The 20,517-nt window shown below is 38.5% G+C and overlaps 1 protein-coding gene across 1 annotated transcript in view; it reads right to left on the bottom strand.

The window, feature by feature from the left end:
* Window position 1: 1 nt before the first annotated feature.
* LOC126094436 (mediator of RNA polymerase II transcription subunit 7) overlaps window positions 2-20,517 on the bottom strand; it is a 33,425-nt gene continuing 12,909 nt past the window's right edge. The window contains exons 3-4 of the mRNA XM_049908803.1: window positions 2,583-2,873; window positions 2-2,506 (exon numbers count right to left, since the gene is read on the bottom strand). Of these exons, the coding sequence (XP_049764760.1) occupies window positions 2,327-2,506; window positions 2,583-2,873 (471 nt within the window). The 3' untranslated portion in view covers window positions 2-2,326. The remainder of the gene's footprint in view (window positions 2,507-2,582; window positions 2,874-20,517) is intronic.

Here is a 20,517-nt window from a genome sequence, read left to right as displayed (position 1 = left end):
ATCCATTCTCAGTTTCTAATTTTCAACCTTTGCAAAGAAAGATGGGGAAGTGTACTAAAATGAATGTTGCACATATGAGCAATTGCACCAAGAACAGACAAAGTTCAAATGTAAAAATGTATTTAGTAAATAGTAGGAAAAGAAATAAACATAAATATGTGCGAATGAAATGCAGCAATCAAAACGAGCTGTTGGCATAGTGTATTGTTGTAGTGTCTTCCACCGGGTGTGGGTGGCTTGTTTTGTTTTGTTCATGTGTCGTCTTGTACTTGTGTAGGAGCATTACTGAATAGTAATAATAGCAAGAGCTATTTATTCCAAAGGTCATGACTCCAGAATCAAGTCTTCCTATCTATCATACTGCATATGACTGAAGGATGTGGTCTCTGAGCTAGAAATAATTCTGTGCAGGGTTTCTCAGTTGAGGCACTAAAGTGATTACCCACCCCAAAACTTACACATTGTTCTAAAGCAGTCAGTGATCGTTCTTTAGGCTACTGAAGGACCCAGATGTGCTATGCCCAAATGCAGTTGATGCTCTTTTCCTTCTTGTAGACATGAGTGTATGGGTTTCCATGTTCTACTGTAGCTAGAAACTTATGATCTGTGAAGAAACATTTTTGTAATTTGCATTGAAATTATGTTCTGCACTTGAGGGATTTCAAGTGTGCAAAATCCAGAGTATAATTATTCAACCTATGATTCTCGGGTCTGCCACTGGAACATGTTTTGTGTATCTGTCAGTATTTTCTCAAGGCAACTGCTTGACATAGTCAGGTGGTGTCTGTTGCTGGCAAATAGCAACACTTATCAGCTGTAACCAGCAGTGATTACCTGAACACGTCGATCAGTTGCGCCGAGGAAGTGTAGTCTGATGCATAAAATGTGATCCTGTAGTACACCCAGGAGCCATATATAGAACATATCTCCCACGAAAGCTTGAAGAGTCAAATCCAAATTACTCTTGTCACACTGTTTGACTAAATTCCTGTCTAATGTGACACTCCTGACTGCAGAAATGTAAAATCGTGGGGAGACTTCAGTTATCCGTGTTTTATATCAACGCGTTTTTCCTGTAAAGTAGTTATGCAAGCAAGAAAAAGTGCGGTATTGTTTCTTTCCGTAATAATCATTCTTCCTAAATTAAATTTCTACTCCATTTTTTATTATAAAAAGTAAATTGCATCTTTTCCCCTCTTTGAAGTTAGTATTTGTTGCAGTGGCTACACTAGGGTATGATAATGATGTTGGATATTGCATATGAAGAATTTCTGTATCCTGACAAAAAAAATCTTGTTTAATAATGTGGTTTTCATGCAGTCAATTCTAATAATTTTATTATATTTGTTAGGATAGCCTGCAATGCACAATACTCCATGTTTTAATTGTGAGCTTTTATTTATTTCTCTATTAACATGAGGTGCAAAAGGTTACAAAATAATCTCCACAGAGGTCCTTGGAATATTTTTCAGGCATACCAAAAACAGAGTTGGGATACTAAAGCATTTAACATGAGAGAGTTTTGGAGTTCAAAAATTTTATTCTGTATGCTCATGTATTAAACGTGTATCTAAAATATGGGATTGAGTAAGAGGGGACTGAAAGGAATTACATTTAGGGATATATTAATAATGTTACTCACTGTTAACATTTGTTGGAGTATTGTGTGTTGCATATTTCTCTTTAAGTTATAATTAATTCACATCTTTTTCATGCAGCTGGTCCAGAACATAACTACTTGTCTTTCTTTCAGCTGTTTACATGTTCTGTTCCTACCCAATGTACCTGGATTGTTACACACATCTACTGTATTATTTAAATTTGTGTAGTTTTCCTTTCCAGATTTGCCAAAACTACTATGGATACTGCAGAGATACAAAAAGCTAGATGTGGGAGCAGCTTCAGTGGAAATAAGTGTGCTTGCATAGCACATAAAAATATTGTACATTACCAGTGAAATGAAATGAAATTAATATCTTTCTTTATTGATATAGCAAAACACTGTTGTCCCTATAGCATCCCCGTATATGTTAAATTATGATTTTCTTTCTTAGCATTTCTGAGGACTGCCATATTGTTTATAAGGTGAGTCAACCCATACCTAACACACAATTTTTTTTCATAGAAAAACGATGTTCATACAACCTAACTGTAACTCAAATGATTTATGTACACAATTGTGAATAAAAGTTTTATATTGATATGTTACATTTACTTGCATTGCATCCATCCTGTTCCACAAGAGTATTTTATCTTATCATAAACTGAACAATATAACTTAGTCTGTACATCCATTGACCTGAGCACTGAAATGACTTCAAAGACTTCACATAGAATCTACTATCTCACACATGAGTCTGTCAAGAGGATTGCAAGATTCTTTGTCAGAATCTTCCTTGTTTGAAGTGTCCATATTCTCAAACAGCTCAGTGGGCACCAGCAACTTTGAGTCTGTTTCACTGTTATCAGGAAGCATTTGTAACGCCTGCTGTAGTATCTCCATCACCTGGAAAAGATTTGGAGATTATTTCTTAATCTTGTTTCCTAATACAATCAAGTAAACTCTATTAATGTATGCACACCTTCTCCAGATGTTTTTGAAACCGTTGAGCTGTTTCAATCCGTTGCCGACGCTGCAGTTCCATCATTACTCTAAGCGTCTCTCGTGCCTGATGAGGTCTGAATTCATTTAGCAAGTGATGAATGTGAATAAAGAGTAGACTTAAATCTTCAACCTTCTCCGCTCTGCGAGGTGACTCTGGACACTGGACGAGCAAATCAAGAAGGTCCAGAAAATTGACAAGAAGTGAATGGTTCAACTTTCTCAGTTCTCGTCGGCGATCAAAGTGCTGCGGGTACAGGCGTTTAATACCCTGCAAAGAGAAAAGACATCTGAAACAAAACTTTTAACCAAGTCTATCAATAAGTTATTGGGCATAATAATATTTGCTGTGTGGCTGGAGTGGTGTTACAATGCCCAACAGCTGCTGGCCATGAATGGTGTAAACTGTTAATATGATAGGCAGCAATTTGAGGGAGAAATTACATTTGGACATGAAAGGAATTCATTAATTAAGTGAGACAGACAGGGTTGTAGCCTATACTCCATACAATTCAATCTGCACACTGACCTAACAGCAACAGAATCACTGGGAAAATCTGGCAAAGGAATTGTTGAGGTAGAAGAAATTACACTAAAGTTTGTTGATGATTTTTTTTCTTCTGTCTGAGACAGCAAACGACTTGGAAGATCAGCTGAACAGATTGAATAGTGATTAGAAAAGACACATTGCAGAATTAATGACACTGATTTACATCAATGGGGGCAGTCAAAAATTTGTGCCGGTTTGGGATTCGAACCCAAGTCACCTGACCACTAAACCATTTGGTCACAGTGGTCATTGCAGCTTGGGGGCTTTCAATTAATAAAATGAAATTAGTGACCCTGAACTATCTACCCTCTGACTCAGTGTTGAAATATTAGAAGTTTTGTCTGGTTTCGTTGTGTAGGGACTGGGATATGTAGTTGCCGTATTACAAGGCAAATACTGCTGAGTCTACAGTATACAATATGAATATGCACATGGTCGAAGGTTCCTATCACTTGGCAACTAAAGAATTTTGAATGTTATATAGAAATTCGTAGATGAAAGATTGCAATTAAGTAAATTCTGGAGGTACTATTTTAACGACGGGTACAATAGCAGAAGTACTTTTAAGAATGCCCTTTATTACTGTAAAACACTTATTGGTGTCGATGGTCCAGCAATTAAATAAACAATAAGTTGAATAACAGGGAAACAATAGATTCCTACTTCACGCAATAACCACGGAGATCTCACAAGTTGGCACTCCAAAGTATTTCCATCTCTCGTGATCAGGCACAAACTGCTCCACTCTCCACATCTTTCCCAACCATGCATCCATCGCGCCCTACTGTCCAGGACTCTCCTGTCCCCTCTCGAAAGAATTGCTGTAATTGGCTAGAGCGTTCCTGCCCTGTCTCCAAGCCAACGCACTCTCACGAACATAATGAAACACATTCAAAATACTGGATTTACATTTAAATAACTTGAAATTGAATAAATATTCCTACGGCTGGACCATAAACACGCTCTAACACACATTACTAAATACGTAAACAAATTAAACAATAGAAAAGAGGTAAGCCAGTAGCCTAATGTCTCTGTGCTTTCTAAAACACAGTAAATAATTGACCAATTTCTTCATGAATAGTATATATCAGATATAAATAAAGACACAGATGAATAAATATATTTATAAGCATGCTGCTACAGTTTTTTCGTGTAACTGTGGAGTACTAATGGCCTCATGCAATCGATAGTAATTGGCCACTTTGACCTCCAACAACGTGTACTATTCAAGTTACATGCCTGTAATTTATACCAATTTAGGTTTACACTAATAGCTCTCTAAAGACACGCCAATCAACAAAATCAGATGAACCGTTTGGATTTTGCAAATTCGTTGCTGGGTGCTACTTGTATCATTTATCGTCAGATACTAAACTTTAAACTAATAAAGATATTGAAAATCTGATTACACCATCAGAATAGTTGTGCAAATAATGGTAACGTGCATGTTTCTTTTTGAGGTATCTGACTACTATTAATTTCAGCCACACTGTCGGCTGGACCCCATGGTCCAGCCATTTTGCGGCATCACGCGGTTGCTAATGAGCCGCAGCTTGCCAAGTGGCCCGAGCAGTGGTCGCCAACTCTGAACTTGAAATATTTCCAGAGCGCCACAACTCGCCTGTTACCTCACAAACTGCTTGGGCTACCCTAGCATGCCTCCCATCAGACCCAAATTGTCAAGTTATCAACACATTATTGACATAGTGCAAGAAGAAAAACATCTTTCCCACTGCATAGCAGTCATACTGACTTGCTTTCTGCCGCTAAACCACCTTCCCGTTTGTGGCAGGGTTCTGTTATCCCCATCATTTTAAATAAAGACTGCAGCTTTTAGTGCACTATTTGTTTACAACATGATGTGAATGAAGGTTATTAGCTCTAAGGAAGTTAGCTTTGAGGATGCGTCTTCTAGTAGTGTGAAACCGGTTGTGACTTTTAATAATAGTATTCTATAGCCAGTGCAGATTATTTCTTTCAAAATGTAGAAGTTTGGCTGCAGTTGCCTGCAATTTAAAATAACTACTGCCAAATAGTTTAAAAAGAGTTTATGAAAAAAGGATAATATTTTGTAAACTAATATAAATGCGTTTGGAAGTCCTTTCTGAAAGTATCTGAGGGGGTAGTCCGTTACAGAAGTGAAACATGGATGTTAAGCAGTAGAGACGAGAAAAGAATGAGATTTTGAAATTTGGTGGCACAGAAGAATGCAGAGTACATGGGTAAAACAGGTAATTAAGAAGTACTGAATGAAGTACAGGAGGAGAAAGGTCTGTAGCACTATTTCACTAAAAGAAGAGTTAGGTTATAGGACATATCCTTAGGCATCAAAGACTAGACAGTATGGCAAAGTAAATAACGAGGGGTGGGTGGGGGGGTTGGAGCTTCAGAGGGTAACCAAGGTACCACCGGATGAAGGTTGCAGTAGTTACGCAGAAATGAAAAGACTTCAGGTAGATAGCTTTTAGAGTCGGTATGATTTAAGTTTACCAGTGGTTCCCTAAAATAACACAAGTGCTGGGAAGGGTTCTTTGACAAGTAAGCAGCCAAATTTCTCCCTCATTCTTTTCCAAACTTGTGAGTTGGTGCTGCATCTCTAAAAGCCTTGATGTTGACAGAGTATTGATATATTTAACCTCCCTTCCTCAAAAATGGTGTTGCCATATTCACAAATGAGAAAACGGAGGCTTTGAAAAATTATCACTAACACTTGTTCTTTAAGGAGATGGCTTGGTGCCTTAAGACAGCATTAGCTGTAAGGCAGGGCTTAACAACTGGCCGGTTTTGAGCGCGTGCACTCGCGTCTGCTCAAGCACGTGCTCGCGAGCAGGTGCAAGGTCGTGGAGTAGGGAGGGAGGGGAAATGCGCGCGCACGTATGAATAAAGCCGCAGCATGCCTATTGAATTCGCACCGACTGTGTAACGTTTAAAGTACTACGATCAGCTCTAACAGTCACTTCGCTGGTGAAGAATCATGTCAAGTCGCCGTTGTGTAATCCCAACCATGCTTTCGCAGTTTAACCCCCATTGGCAGGTATTGTATCTGTTTACAGAAAAAGATGGAGTTGCAAAATGTTTAGTATGTCACAAAATGCTGAATTCTTTTAGGAAATTTAATTTGCAGCGACATTATATGTCGTACCACGCGAAAGACTACGGAAGTGGAAAATGTAATGGACCTGATCGTGCACAGGAAGTTATTTAACTTAAAAGGAAGCTATCCGAAGAAGATCTGGACGACGAAGAAAAATCAACTGAGGCAGCTCTCAGAGTGAGTTACAAAATTGCTTTGCTTTTAGCAAAATCCCTGCACCCCTTCACTGATGGCGATTTAATAAAAGAATGTTTGGTAGCTGCAGCGGGACATTTGTGTCCATCTCAAGTTGAACAGTTTCTGATTGTGCCATTATCTAACATGACCATTATGCGTCGCATACAGGACATGGCAGACGACGTCCAGAGCCAGCTTGCAAATATCTGTAAAGATTTTATAGCGTATTCTCTAGCTCTGGACGAAAGTGTTGATATCACTGGAACAGACAGCTTGCCATATTTATTAGTGGTGTTAATAGAGATCTTCGGGGAGGGAGGAGCTCCTCGATGTAGTAGTCATGAAGAACACTGCAACTGGAGGTGATATTTTAAGTAGTGTTGAAGAAAGTGTTGAAAATATAGGATTGTCGTGGAATTCTTTAGTTTCAGTGTCTACAGACGGTGCACCAGCGATGACAGGGAAAAAATCAGGTTTCGTTGCGCTGTTGAAGGAGAAAATGCAAAAACTGACCGTGCCGAATGGAATAAGCGGCGTTCACTGTGTGATCCACCAGGAAAACTTATGTGCAAAGAGTATCACTAAAAAATGTGATGAGTGTTGTTGTTCGTACAACCAATTATATAAGGAAGCATGGGCTACAACACAGACAACTGAAAAGCTTTCTTGAGGATGTAGAAAACCAGTATGGTAGCCTGCCTTATTACAGCGAGGTCCGCTGGCTTAGTCTGGCGAATTATTAAATCGATTTTTTTGCCTGTTAGATGAGATAAGTATGCTCATGGAAATAAATAACGTGTGTGTTCCTGAATTGAAAGAGCCTTCATGGAAATGTGATCTCGCGTTCTTAGCAGATTTAACTAGCCATCTGAATGCTTTGAACATTTCACTACAAGGTAAAGATCTGCTAATTACTCATTTCATAGATCGAATACGAGCTTTTAAAATGAAATTGACACTTTGGGTGAGTCATCTGGAAACAGGAAATCTAGCTCATTTTCCTAAATTATCATCCATACAAGATGTTCACAAAAACCGTGAACGTTATTCACATAGTTTAGTTGCCCTTAAGGAAGAATTTGTTCAACGCTTTCAAGATCTGACAGCACTAGACAGTGACTTCGATCTGTTCTCCTCTCCATATTCAGCGAATATTGAAGAGATTCGTCCTGAGCTGCAACTAGAAATTATTGACCTGCAGTGTGACACAGAATACAGAGACAAATTTCAGAACAAGAAAAACATTTTGGAATTCTACACACGCTTTCCTCAGGATAGATTTCCTCGTTTGCACAAACTGGCGGCTACAATAATATCAATGTTCGGTTCCATTTATGTTTCTGAACAACTGTTCTCTGCAATGAAATGTAACAAGACGCGCCTGAGTAACGCATTGTCTGATCGAAATTTAAACTACACGCTGCGCCTACAATGCACAAGAACAATTACTCCGAACATAGACGCAATTGTAAAGGGCAAAAAGTACAAGATAACCGAGAATTCCACACTTCAGTGACATCTTTTATTGTGTAACAGTTCACAAATTAATACGAATGTAGAGGCATACACTACGCTAATAAAATTATCTGGCACGTGTACATTCTCCTTTATTTGTTTCATTTGTCGCAGTATAATTCGTGAGTGATATCCCTGCAGGTGGCCGCGGATTTACATTGACAGGCGGCAGCTGTTGTGTGCCTCACATGACTCTCCCCACTCTCCGCTCTGGTCCGGTAGTGGGGGGTAGCGTGCTCGCGCTGCTCCGTCTCGCGCCTTGCTGCTCACAGCTTGCTCCGCGAGCATGTATGTTGTGAAGCCCTGCTGTAAGGCGTCTATTGGAGGAAAGGAACACACCGTTTTTATTACCAAATGGTACTTATAATAGTTAACATATGTATGCTTTGTTCTGGCAATTGAAGACTGACTATGAAAGAGAGAAATAAATCCCTCTAAATGGGTACAATAGCTCTCTGTTATGACCTTTGGAGATCTACTTTCAAGCCATAAAGTCAGAAATAAATGCCTCTTATAATGGTGGTACAAGCTCTCTCACTCATGACCATTAAAGATCAACTGCTCAAACATAAAACAAGGTTATAAATTTTTGCTGTGCTTCGAGAGCTGCCAAAACTGCACATGAATAACTTTTTATGCTGGCCAGAGGCCAGGCGATAAAATCTTACATCCAAGTTAACAATTACAGAAATTCCTGGATGGAGCAATATGTAAAATAAGGGAAAGGCAACCACTCACCTCTACACCTACACTCTGCAAACCACTGTGAGGTGCATGGCAGAGGTATGGTCCATTGTACCAGTTATTAGAATTCTTCCTATACCATTCATGTATGGAGCACGGCAAGAATGATTGACTGAATGCCTCTCCGCATGCAGTAATTATTCAAATCTTATCCTCACGATCCCTATGTGAGTGAGGTTTGGGGGGTTGTAATATACTCCTATAGTCATCATTTAAAGATGGTTCTTGAGAGGTCGTCAGTAGTATACTAGATGTTTATGTCTATCTTTTAAGTCTTTCAGTTAAGTTCCTTCAGCATTTCTGTGACACACAACCGTGGATCAAACAAGCCTGTGACTATTCATGCTGCCCTTCTTCGCATACGTTCAATATCCTCATTTAGTCCCAACAGGTATGAGTCTCTCACACTTTAGCAATATTCTAGAACTGGTCTCTCGTATGATTTGTAAGCAATCTTCTTTGTCAACTGATTGCACTTCCCCAGTATTCTACCAATAAACTGATGACTACCACCTGTTTTACCCCAATTGAGGCTATGCGATCATTCCATTTGATATCCCTACAAAGTGTTACACCCAGGTATTTGTATGAGTTGGCCAATTCCAACAGTGGTTCACTGACATTGTATTCATAGGATGCTTTTTCGTTTTCTGAAATGCACAATTTTACATTTTTGAACATTTAAAGCAAGCTGCCAATCTTTCCACCACTTTGAAATCCTATCACGATCTGACTGACTCACTATAGATGGCTGTTGCATTTCCCGTATTTTACATAATATTACCTAAGAAAGGTGGAAGGAGTATATAGAGGGTCTATACAAGGCCGATGTACTTGAGGACAATATGATGGAAATGGAAGAGGATGCAGATGAAGATGAAATGGGAGATATGATACTGTGTAAAGAGTATGACAGAGCACTGAAAGACCTGAGTCGAAACAAGGCCCCGGGAGTAGACAACATTCCATTATAACTACTGATGGCCTTGGAAGAGCCAGTCCTGACAAAACTCTACTATCCAGTGAGCAAGATGTATGAGACAGGTGAAATACCCTCAGACTTCAAGAAGAATATAATAATTCCAATCCCAAAGAAAGCAGGTGTTGACAGATGTGAAAATTACCAAACTATCAGTTTAATAAGTCACAGCTGCAAAATACTAACACAAATTCTTTACAGACGAGTGGAAAAACTGGTAGAAGCCGACCTTGGGAAGATCAGTTTGGATTCTGTAGAAATATTGGAATATGTGAGGCGATACTGACCCTGCGACTTATTATAGAAGATAGATTAAGGAAAGGCAAACCTACCTTTCTAGCATTTGTAGACTTAGAGAAAGCTTTTGACAATGTTGACTGGAATACTCTCTTTCAAAATTCTGAATGTGGCAGGGGTAAAATACAGGGAGTGAAAGGCTATTTAAATTTTGTACAGAAACCAGATGGCAGTTTGAGTCGAAGGGCACGAAAGGGAAGCAGTGGTTGAGGAGGGAGTGAGACAGGGTTGTAGCCTATCCCCGATGTTATTCAGTCTGTATATTGAGCAAGCAGTAAAGGAAACAAAAGAAAAATTCAGAGTAGGTATTAAAATCCGTGGAGAAGAGGTTCGCCGATGACATTGTAATTCTGTCAGAGACAGCGAAGGACTTGGAAGAGCAGCTGAACGGAATGGACAGTGTCTTGAAAGGAGGGTATAAGATGAACATCAACAAAAGCAAAACGAGGATAATGGAATTTAGTCGAATTAAATCGGGTGATGCTGAGAGAATTAGATTAGGAAATGAGACACTTAAAGTAGTAAAGGAGTTTTGCTATTTGGGGTGCAAAATAACTGATGGTGGTCAAAGTAGAGAGGATATAAAATGTAGACTGGCAATGGCAAGAAAAGCATTTCTGAAGAAGAGAAATTTGTTAACATCGAGTATACATTTAAGTGTCAGGAAGTCGTTTCTGAAAGTATTTGTATGGAGTGTAGCCATGTATAGAAGTGAAACATGGACAATATCTGGTTTGGACAAGAAGAGAATAGAAGCTTTCGAAATGTGGTGCTACAGAAGAATGCTGAAGATAAGATGGGTAGATCATATAACTAATGAGGAGGTTTTGCAAAAACAGACATAATGTCTTATGGGATAACAGCAATCAGTGATTTTATAATGTTGCTTAAAATCCGTCTTGATTGCAATTTTTTTTTTAAATATATATATATATATATATATATATATATATATATATATATATATATATATATATGACCGGTTTCGGTTCATTCAGAACCATCTTCAGATCTGTAAAAATAATTATACTAATTTACCATTTCACGGAAGCAAATGTTTTTCATCCTATCTAATCAACATCAAATGTACCAGAACGTACCTGATATTTCAGTTACAGGAGTAACCCGTCCAAATCCAGCAACTTTCACATGCTACGTCACATAAAATTGGTTGGCAGAGTGCACATCATTTACATTAATTATAGCACTATTACCGACAGGTGGCGTCTGGTACATTTGTTACATTCCATTTGTACATACTGTATTCAGTAGATCTTTTTATATTAAAAATATTTGGCTAAAATATGTAGATGTCAAAGTTAAAATCTGTACTTGTCAGGATAAAAAACAGTAAAATTATCATTTTTATACAATCTAAAAACATAGGGCGATATAAATATCGTTTTTAGATCGTATAAAAATGATGATTTTACTGTTTTTTATCCTGACAAGTACAGATTTTAACTTTGACATCTACATATTTTAGCCGAATATTTTTAATATAAAAAGATCTACTGAATACAGTATGTACAAATGGAATGTAACAAATGTACCAGACGCCACCTGTCGGTAATAGTGCTATAATTAATATAAATGACGTGCACTCTGCCAACCAATTTTATGTGACGTAGCATGTGAAAGTTGCTGGATTTGGACGGGTTACTCCTGTAACTGAAATATCAGGTACGTTCTGGTACGTTTGATGTTGATTAGATAGGATGAAAAACATTTGCTTCCGTGAAATGGTAAATTAGTATAATTATTTTTACAGATCTGAAGATGGTTCTGAACGAACCGAAACCGGTCATATGAATAATAAAAAAAATTTTTTTTTGCAATCAAGACGGATTTTAAGCAACATAATGGGGAGGTATTGAATAGGATTGGGGAGAAGAGAAGTTTATGGCACAACTTGACTAGAAGAAGCGATCGGTTGGTAGGACATGTTCTGAGGCATCAAGGGATCACCAATTTAGTATTGGAGGGCAGCTTGGAGGGTAAAAATCGTAGAGGGAGACCAAGAAATGAATACACTAAACAGATACAGAAGGATGTAGGTTGCAGTAGGTACTGGGAGATGAAACAGCTTGCACAGGATAGAGTAGGATGGAGAGCTGCATCGAACCAGTCTCAGGACTGAAGACCACCACAACAACAACAACAACAACAACAACAACATGCTATTATTATTATTATTATTATTATTATTATTATTATTTCTTTACTTTCTCAGACGTTAAGTCTGGTTAAAAATGGAAAGTGATGCGGACCTTAATCAAGCGTGACTTCCTTTTAACAGTACGGTACATGTTACATTGCAGTTAGGAACTTTCGGGTAATTGAACTTGTATCAATAATTACAGATTTCTGTAGTTGCATATATACGTTTGGATGTAGCTGTATTGCGTTGGTGTACTGGTGGATATTGTGTGGTATGACTCCTGTTTTGGTATATTGTCAACTTTATCCTGATGCCACATGTCCTTGACATCCTCAGCCAGTTGGATGTATTTTTCAATTTTTTCTCCTGTTTTCTTCTGTGTATTTGTTGTATTGGGTATGGATATTTCGATTAGTTGTGTTAATTTCTTTCTTTTTATTGGTGAGTATGATGTCAGGTTTTTTATGTTGTGTTGTTTTATCTGTTATAATGGTTCTGTTCTAGTATAATTTGTATTCATCATTCTCCAGTACATTTTGTGGTGCATACTTGTATGTGGGAACGTGTTGTTTTATTAGTTTATGTTGTATGGCAAGTTGTTGATGTATTATTTTTGATACATTGTCATGTCTTCTGGTGTATTCTGTATTTGCTAGTATTGTACATCCACTTGTGATGTGATCTACTGTTTCTATTTGTTGTTTGCAAAGTCTGCCTTTACCTGTTGTGGTATTGGGATCTTGAATAATGTGCTTGCTGTAATATCTGGTGTTTATTGTTTGATCCACTACTGCAATCATGAATCCTTCCGTTCACTGTATATATTGCCTTTTCTTAGGCATGTGTTGGATGTGTCTTGATCGATGTGTGGCTGTGTTAGATGATATGGGTGCTTGCCATGTAGTGTTTTCTTTTTCCAATTTACTTTCTTCGTATCTGTTGAAGTTATGTGATCTAAAGGGTTGTAAAAGTGGTGTAGCCGATGTATTTATATGAGTGATTGCTTTGTGTATTTTGCTAGTTTCTGCTCGTTCTATAAAGAATTTTCTTAAATTTCTACCTTTCCATAAAGTAGGTCTTTTATGTCGAGAAATCCCCTTCCTTCTTCCTTTCTGCTTAATGTGAATCTTTCTGTTGCTGAATGTATGTGATGTATTCTATATTTGTGGCATTGTGATCGTGTAAGTGTATTGAGTGCTTCTGGGTCTGTGTTACTCCATTTCACTACTCCAAATGAGTAGGTCAATATTGGTATAGCATAAGTATTTATAGCTTTGGTCTTGTTTCTTGCTGTCAATTGTGTTTTTAGTATTTTTGTTAGTCTTTGTCTATATTTTTCTTTTAGTTCTTCTTTAATATCTGTATTATCTATTCCTATTTTTTGTCTGTATCCTAGATATTTATAGGCATCTGTTTTATCCATCGCTTCTATGCAGTCACTGTGGTTACCCAATATGTAATCATCTTGTTTAGTGTGTTTTCCCTTGACTATGGTATTTTTCTTACATTTGTCTGTTCCAAAAGCCATATTTATATCTTTGCTGAATATTTCTGTTATCTTTAGTAATTGGTTGAGTTGTTGATTTGTTGCTGCCAGAAGTTTTAGATCATCCGTGTATAGCAAATATGTGATTTTGTGTTGGTATGTTCCAGTAATATTATATCCATTATTTGTATTATTTAGCATATTGGATAGGGGGTTCAGAGCAAGGCAGAACCAGCCAGCGCTTTTGTTTGGTAAGTCTCATCATCTTTGTTTTTAGATATATTTTTCCCACGTGGAATGTTTCCCTCTATTATATTCATATCATTAATGTTAAATAATTTAGTTAGATGTGAATGTGTTGAGGTGAACTTCTTTAGCCAGAAATGTGCTATTTTATCTTTTGCAGGGGCTTTCCAATTGTGCACAGAATTAATTGCTCGGGTGACTTCATGTTGCAAAATTATCACTTCAGGCATTTGTGGTATCATCTTGTATGTGTCTGTTTCTGCTTGTATCCACCGTGCGTGTCTGTTATGTTGTACCGGGTTTGACCATATGTTGCTCCAGAAGTGTTCCGTGTCTGTCATGTTTGGTGGATTGTCTATTTTAATGTGTGTGTTATCTATTGTCTGGTAAAATTTCTTTTGGTTTGTGTTGAATGTTTGGTTTTGTTTCCCTCTATTTTCACTTTTTTTGGTATCTTCTAAGTCGTTTGGCCAATGCTTGTAATTTCTGCTTCTTTTCATGTAATTGCTCTATCGCTTCTTGTTGAGAGATTTTACCTAACCTTTTTCATTTTTTGTCTGATATTTGCTTTCTTATAAATTGTGTTAGCTGTCCAATGTCTTTTCCAGTTTTTCTATTCTGATCTGTAGCCTGTGTTTTGTGGGTTTCTTCTGTGTGTTGGTTGGTTCTGATCTCTGCCTAGTGTGTATATTTAGTGTAGTGAGTGCTCCTGTATAAACCAGTAGTTGCAACTCTTCCATAGTTGTATTTTCATTTATTTTGTTGTGTATGATTGTGTTGATAGTTGCTATTGTTGTTTCGACTTATTATTATTATTTCTTTCCTTTCTCAGACGTTATGTCTGGTTAAAAATGGAAAGTGACGCAGACCTTGATCAAGTGTGACTTCCTTTTAACTGTGCGGTATATGTTACATTGCATTTAGGAACTTTCGGGTAATTGAACATGTATCGATAATTACAGAAGGGGAAACTACAGCTGTAATTTTTCCTGAGGGCATGCGGCTTTACTGTATGGTTAAATGATGATGGCGTCCTCTTCGGTAAAATATTCCAGAGGTAAAATAGTCCCCCATTCGGATCTCCGGGCAGGGACTACTCAGGAGGACGTTGTTATCAGGAGAAAGAAAACTGGCATTCTACGAATCGGAGCGTGAATGTCAGATCCCTTAATCGAGCAGGTAGGTTAGAAAATTTAAAAAGGGAAATGGATTCAGAAGGATGTAGGTTGCAGTAGGTATTGGGAGATGAAGAAGCTTGCACAGGATAGAGTAGCATGGAAAGCTGCATCAAACCAGTCTCAGGACTGAAGACCACAACAACAAATATATACGTTTGGATGTAGCTGCATTGCATTGATGTACTGGTAGATATTGTGTGGTATGACTCCTGTAGTTGATAGTATAATTGGTACAATGTCAACTTTATCCTGATGCCACATGTCCTTGACTTCCTTATTATTATTATTATTATTATTATCATTATTAAATCTAAATATGTGAGTTAGCTAAGTCCTACTCACCATCATTTACACATTACAATAACAGAAATTATTCTACGTAATAGGAGGAGTTGCCAAGAACAAAATTTTTCAGTTTGTTTTCAAGTTTTATTTCGCTATCTGTCGAACATTTAATGTCACTGGGTCAGTTACCAAAACATTTACTGCAGCGTTGTGCACTTCTTTTTGTGGAGCAATGAATGTAATTTTTTCTTCTGCGATTATAATTATGCACATCATTGTACCTACTGAGCTGCAGTGGATAATTTATAACAAGCTTCTTTTGTGTGTGTAATTTCCTGCCGCCGCTTTGTGAGTAGATTTTTTTATCTATCCATTTACATTATATAACAATGCAAACAATCAATTATTGACAAAATTATTTAATTGGTGTGTGCATGTTTTGGGGTTTTATGGCCACCCAGCGGTGAGGTTATCAGTCCCTGAGATCTATTAAAACAAACGACTGGGGATAAGAACTAAAATTGTCGTACACGCGTACACTCAAAATGACCACACAATCTCTCTATCGCACAGGCACTGTCACGTGCACTAAAACCAATGAGGAGGGAAGATAGCTAATCAAGAAAGTAAAACAGACGGAAAACAAAACACAGAAGAGCTACAAGAACAACACAGGAAAATGTGACTGGCTGACCACTTACAAAAAACTTGGGTGAGCCAGCCACCCTGTTGACACATTAAAATATCTTCCCAAGATCTTGTTAAAAATGTGGGACAAATCACAAAACTTTAAAATGCAAACCATATTCATTTGATCATTACATAAAATAGACTGCAGGTCCACCAGCAAATCCACTGCAGTCCAGTAAAATGTGGCACGTCATAGGGCTGTGGCTGATGCGAAGACGAGTAAGAAGGATCTTGTTCCATTGACGTGGCTGGGAGGAAGTACGCCACGGCCGAGTTGTGGGCTTGACGACACGGAGCTTGTTGGTCAGCTGCAGCCACTCGTCTTCCCATCGACACAGGACTTTATACTTCAACAGCGAGGCGAGAGTATGCAGGGGGATAGCACACCGAAAGACATGACAGTCACAACTTTGGATAGATAAAAAATCTACTCACAAAGCGGCGGCACACACATAAAAGGCAGTTATAAATGGCAAGCTTTCGGAGCCAGTAGTTCCTTCTTCAGGCAGAAGGGTTGAAGGGGAAGAAAGAGGTGTGAAGGAAAAGGACTGGGAGGTCTAGGAAAAGGGGTAGATTTCCGGAAAGTCACCTAGAACCACAGGTCAGGGGAGGCTTACCAAACACGATGAGAAGGAAAGACTGATTGTGGGGACTGCATCAGACGAGATTTGAAAACCTGAGAGCTTAAAGGTGGAAGACAGGGTAATAAGCAGACAGAGAGTGAAAAGCTAAGTGCATTGTACGTAAGAGAGGTGGGGCGCAGTGAAAAATAGACAGGAAAGACAATGAAAGATGTAGAAAACAAATGGAGTGAAGCAAAGAGTAGTTACAGTGAAGAAATGCTGAGACAGAAGAAACTAATGTAATGCAGTACTAATCTTGGTACTGCTGATCTCTCTACAAAACAGCTTCCGAGCACAACATTGGTGACTCATTATTATCCTGGTCTGGAATGTGTTAATCAGCCACTTCGACAGGGCCATGACTTCCTAAAATCATGCCCTGAAATGAGATCCATTCTAGCTGAAATTTTGCACACCACACCTGGAATAGCTTTCCGTCGCCCTCCCAATCTCCATGTACGCATATTACCCTGTCTTCCACCTTTAAGCACTCAGGTTTTCAAATCTCGTCTGATGCAATCCCCAACAATCAGTCTTTCCTTCTCGTCCTGTACGGTAAGTCTCCCCTGGCCTGCGGTTGTGGATGACTTTTCTGAAATCTACCACTTTTCCTAGACCTCTCCAGTCCTTTCCCTTCACCCCTCTTCCTTCCCCTTCAACCCTTCTGCCTGAAGGAGCAGCCACTGTCTCTGAAAGCTTGCCAATTACAACCGCCTTTTATGTGTGTATTCTGCCGCTTTTTACATTATGTTGTCAATAACTGATTATTTTCATCGTTATATACGCTTCACAAAGAAATAGATGTATTGTGACGCAATAGTCAGAATGCCCAACTCCTTAAATAGATGTCTACAAGATGACTGGATGGGCACCACATATTATTCTCACAGCATGTTTTTGAGCAACAGATACTTTCTTAAATATGAGTTGCCCCCAGAACATTATTCCATATGAAATTATTGAATGAAAATATGTCAACCTAATGATTTGTCTCTGCCAAAGATTTGCAATGATTCAAAGTGTAAATGTGGCTGAACTAAGTTGTTTTAGGAGTTCCAAAATGTGCTTCTTCCCAGTCATGTGGCACCCCTAGATGTGGAGAACTGAATATGTTGTCTTTTTAAAATAGAGGGTGACACAATTTTCAGAAAACCAGTCAATGATACTTTTAAGAATGTCGTTTATCATTTCTTCTGTTGCTGTCTGTATGCTTAGATTGATTACAATACTAGTATTATCGGCTAGAAGAATTAATTGTGCTAGTTGTATATTAGATGGAAGATTATTTCCGTGTATGAGGAACACTAGCAGACCTGAGACGGAGCCTCGGGGACCCCCATACACGATTTATCCCGAGTCAGACTTACATCTCCGGACTACATTGGTTGGATTACCAAATACAACTTTCTGCATTCTTTTGGCTAGATAAGACCTTATCCATTGGTTGGATATACCATTAATTCTATAAAACTTCAGTTTATCTTGGAAAATACTACGATTCATGCAGCCAAATGCCTTAGACAGGTCACAGCAAATACCAAACCAGCACTATTTTGTTATTTAATGCCTGCAAAATTTGATGAGTGAACATGTAAATGGCATTCTCAGTAGAGCAACTCTTCTGTAACACAAACTGTGATTTGCTGAGGATATTATTGTTGCTCAGGTGAGATACTATTCTAGAATACATAATCTTCTCAAAAATTTTGGACAATGCCAGAAGTCAAACTGCTCAATAGCTACTGACATCTATCACCTTTCTTAAAGACAACAGCATACTTCAGTCTCTCTGCAAAAATGCCATGAGTCAGTGACCCACTACATATTTCAGATACGACAGGGCTTTTTATATGGGAACAAATCTTTAGTACTCTACTGAAAGCACCACCAAAACCAGATGAGCTTTTATTTTTGATAGAGTATATATTTATTTCAGAAGTTGGCAATACATTCAGATGACTGAATTTTCTGTGGCTTGTTTTTTCAACATACTGCTGTGATTTTTCTCTTGAACTATTTGTCCCTATACTTTCTACTACATTTACACAATTATTATTAAATATATTTGTAACCTGAAACACATCATTTATAACCTTCCATTTAGTTCAACAGTGGTATTATCCTGTTCTGTGGCTGTTGTTCTGTCATTTGTTTCACTACCCTATGGTGACCAGACATCCCACATTTTACAGGATAGTCTCACATTTAGCTTAAGTGTCCTGTTGTCCTGACAAAATATGTATCGGATTTATATTGTCCCAGTTTTCATTATATTATGAAATAGCTTGTTTTTAAGTAACGTGCAGCATAACCAAATGAAGAGCAAATGTGGTCATACCCAAAGAATAAATGAAATACAATCTTGGATTAAACCAAACTGAACCACGTCTATCATTTTCAGTTTCCTTAAGTCTCAAGACAACAGCTGCAAGAATTTGTAGCTCACTACTGTGTTTGTGCTAGCTGTAACTTGCCCTAATGCTACTGCAGAATGTGTGTTCTCAATAACAAATGGTTTATGAATTGAGGAAAAGAAGAGGTTTAGTGTCGAAGTCATTTTGACAATGATTATAACTAAGACTCATTTTCAGGACACTTCTCGGTTTGATTTTTATAAAATTCTATTTGAAAACATCAAACTCCTGAATGACATACATTCTTCTGCAAAATATAACAAGAAAGATTTTTCAGAAACTTCCAGGCCAATTGAGAGTAAATAATGTAAAGGTATTTTGATCAATAGGCAACTGAAACCACACTGCTAGCCCTGCTTGTCACTATTGCTGCCACCTTCCTTTATACTAACATTCCTAAATCCCATGGCCTTACTGCTACTGAACACTACCTTTCCCAATGCCCGATGGATTTCAAACCAACAACCACTTTCCTAGTTGCGATGATTAACTATATCCTCACCCACAGTTACTTCTCCTTTGAAGGCATTACCTGCAAACAAATTCAGGGTATGGCTATGGGTACCCACATGGCACCATCCTATGCCAACCTATTCATGGGCCATCTAGAAGAATCCTTCCTAAAAACCCAGGATCCTACACCCCTCACCTGGTTCAGACTCGATGACATTTTGCTATCTGGATTGAGGGTAAGGACACCCTATCCACATTCTACCCACTGCACCAGTACTCCAACAGCTTCTCCCCCATTTGCTTCACCTGGTCCTACTCAACCCAACAAGCCACCTTCCTAGATGTTGATATCCACCTTAAAGATCGCTACATCAGTACCTCTGTCCATATCAAACCTACTAATCACCAGCAGTATCTCCACTTCAACAGCTGCCACCCATTCCATACCAAGAAGTCCCTTCCATACAGCCCAGCCATCTTTGGTCGTCACATCTTCAGAGACGAGTGGTCCCTCTTGAAATATACTGAAGGTCTCACTGAAGCCTTCAAAGACCATAATTATCCTCCCAACGTTGTACAAAAACAAATCTCCCGTGCCTTATGTTTCCAGTCTCCCACCACCTCCCAAAGTTCCACTGGCCAGCCACAAAAGAGCATTCCCCCTCATAACTCAGTACCAACCAGGACTGGAGCAAGCGAATTATATTCTCCACCAGGGTTTCAACTACCTTTCATCATGCTTTGAAATGAGATATGTCCTGCCCACTATCATTCCCACGCCTCACACAGTAGTAGTCTGCCATCCACCGAACTTACACAACATACCCATCCACCTTACACAAACTCTGCTCCCAACACCTTACCTCATGGCTCATACCCCCAAATAGACCTAGATGTAAGATGTGTCCCATACATGCTTCCACCACCACTTACTCCAGTCCAATTACGGACATTGCCTATCCCATCAAAGGCAGGGCTAGCTGTGAAAGCAGTCATGTGATCTACAAGCTACCGTATTTA

Source organism: Schistocerca cancellata, chromosome 8 (genome assembly GCF_023864275.1).
Source record: "Schistocerca cancellata isolate TAMUIC-IGC-003103 chromosome 8, iqSchCanc2.1, whole genome shotgun sequence".
Taxonomy (NCBI): Eukaryota; Metazoa; Arthropoda; class Insecta; order Orthoptera; family Acrididae; genus Schistocerca; species Schistocerca cancellata.
The sequence above is the reverse complement of the archived record's forward strand: the minus strand, read 5'-3'. Positions and strand labels throughout refer to the sequence as shown.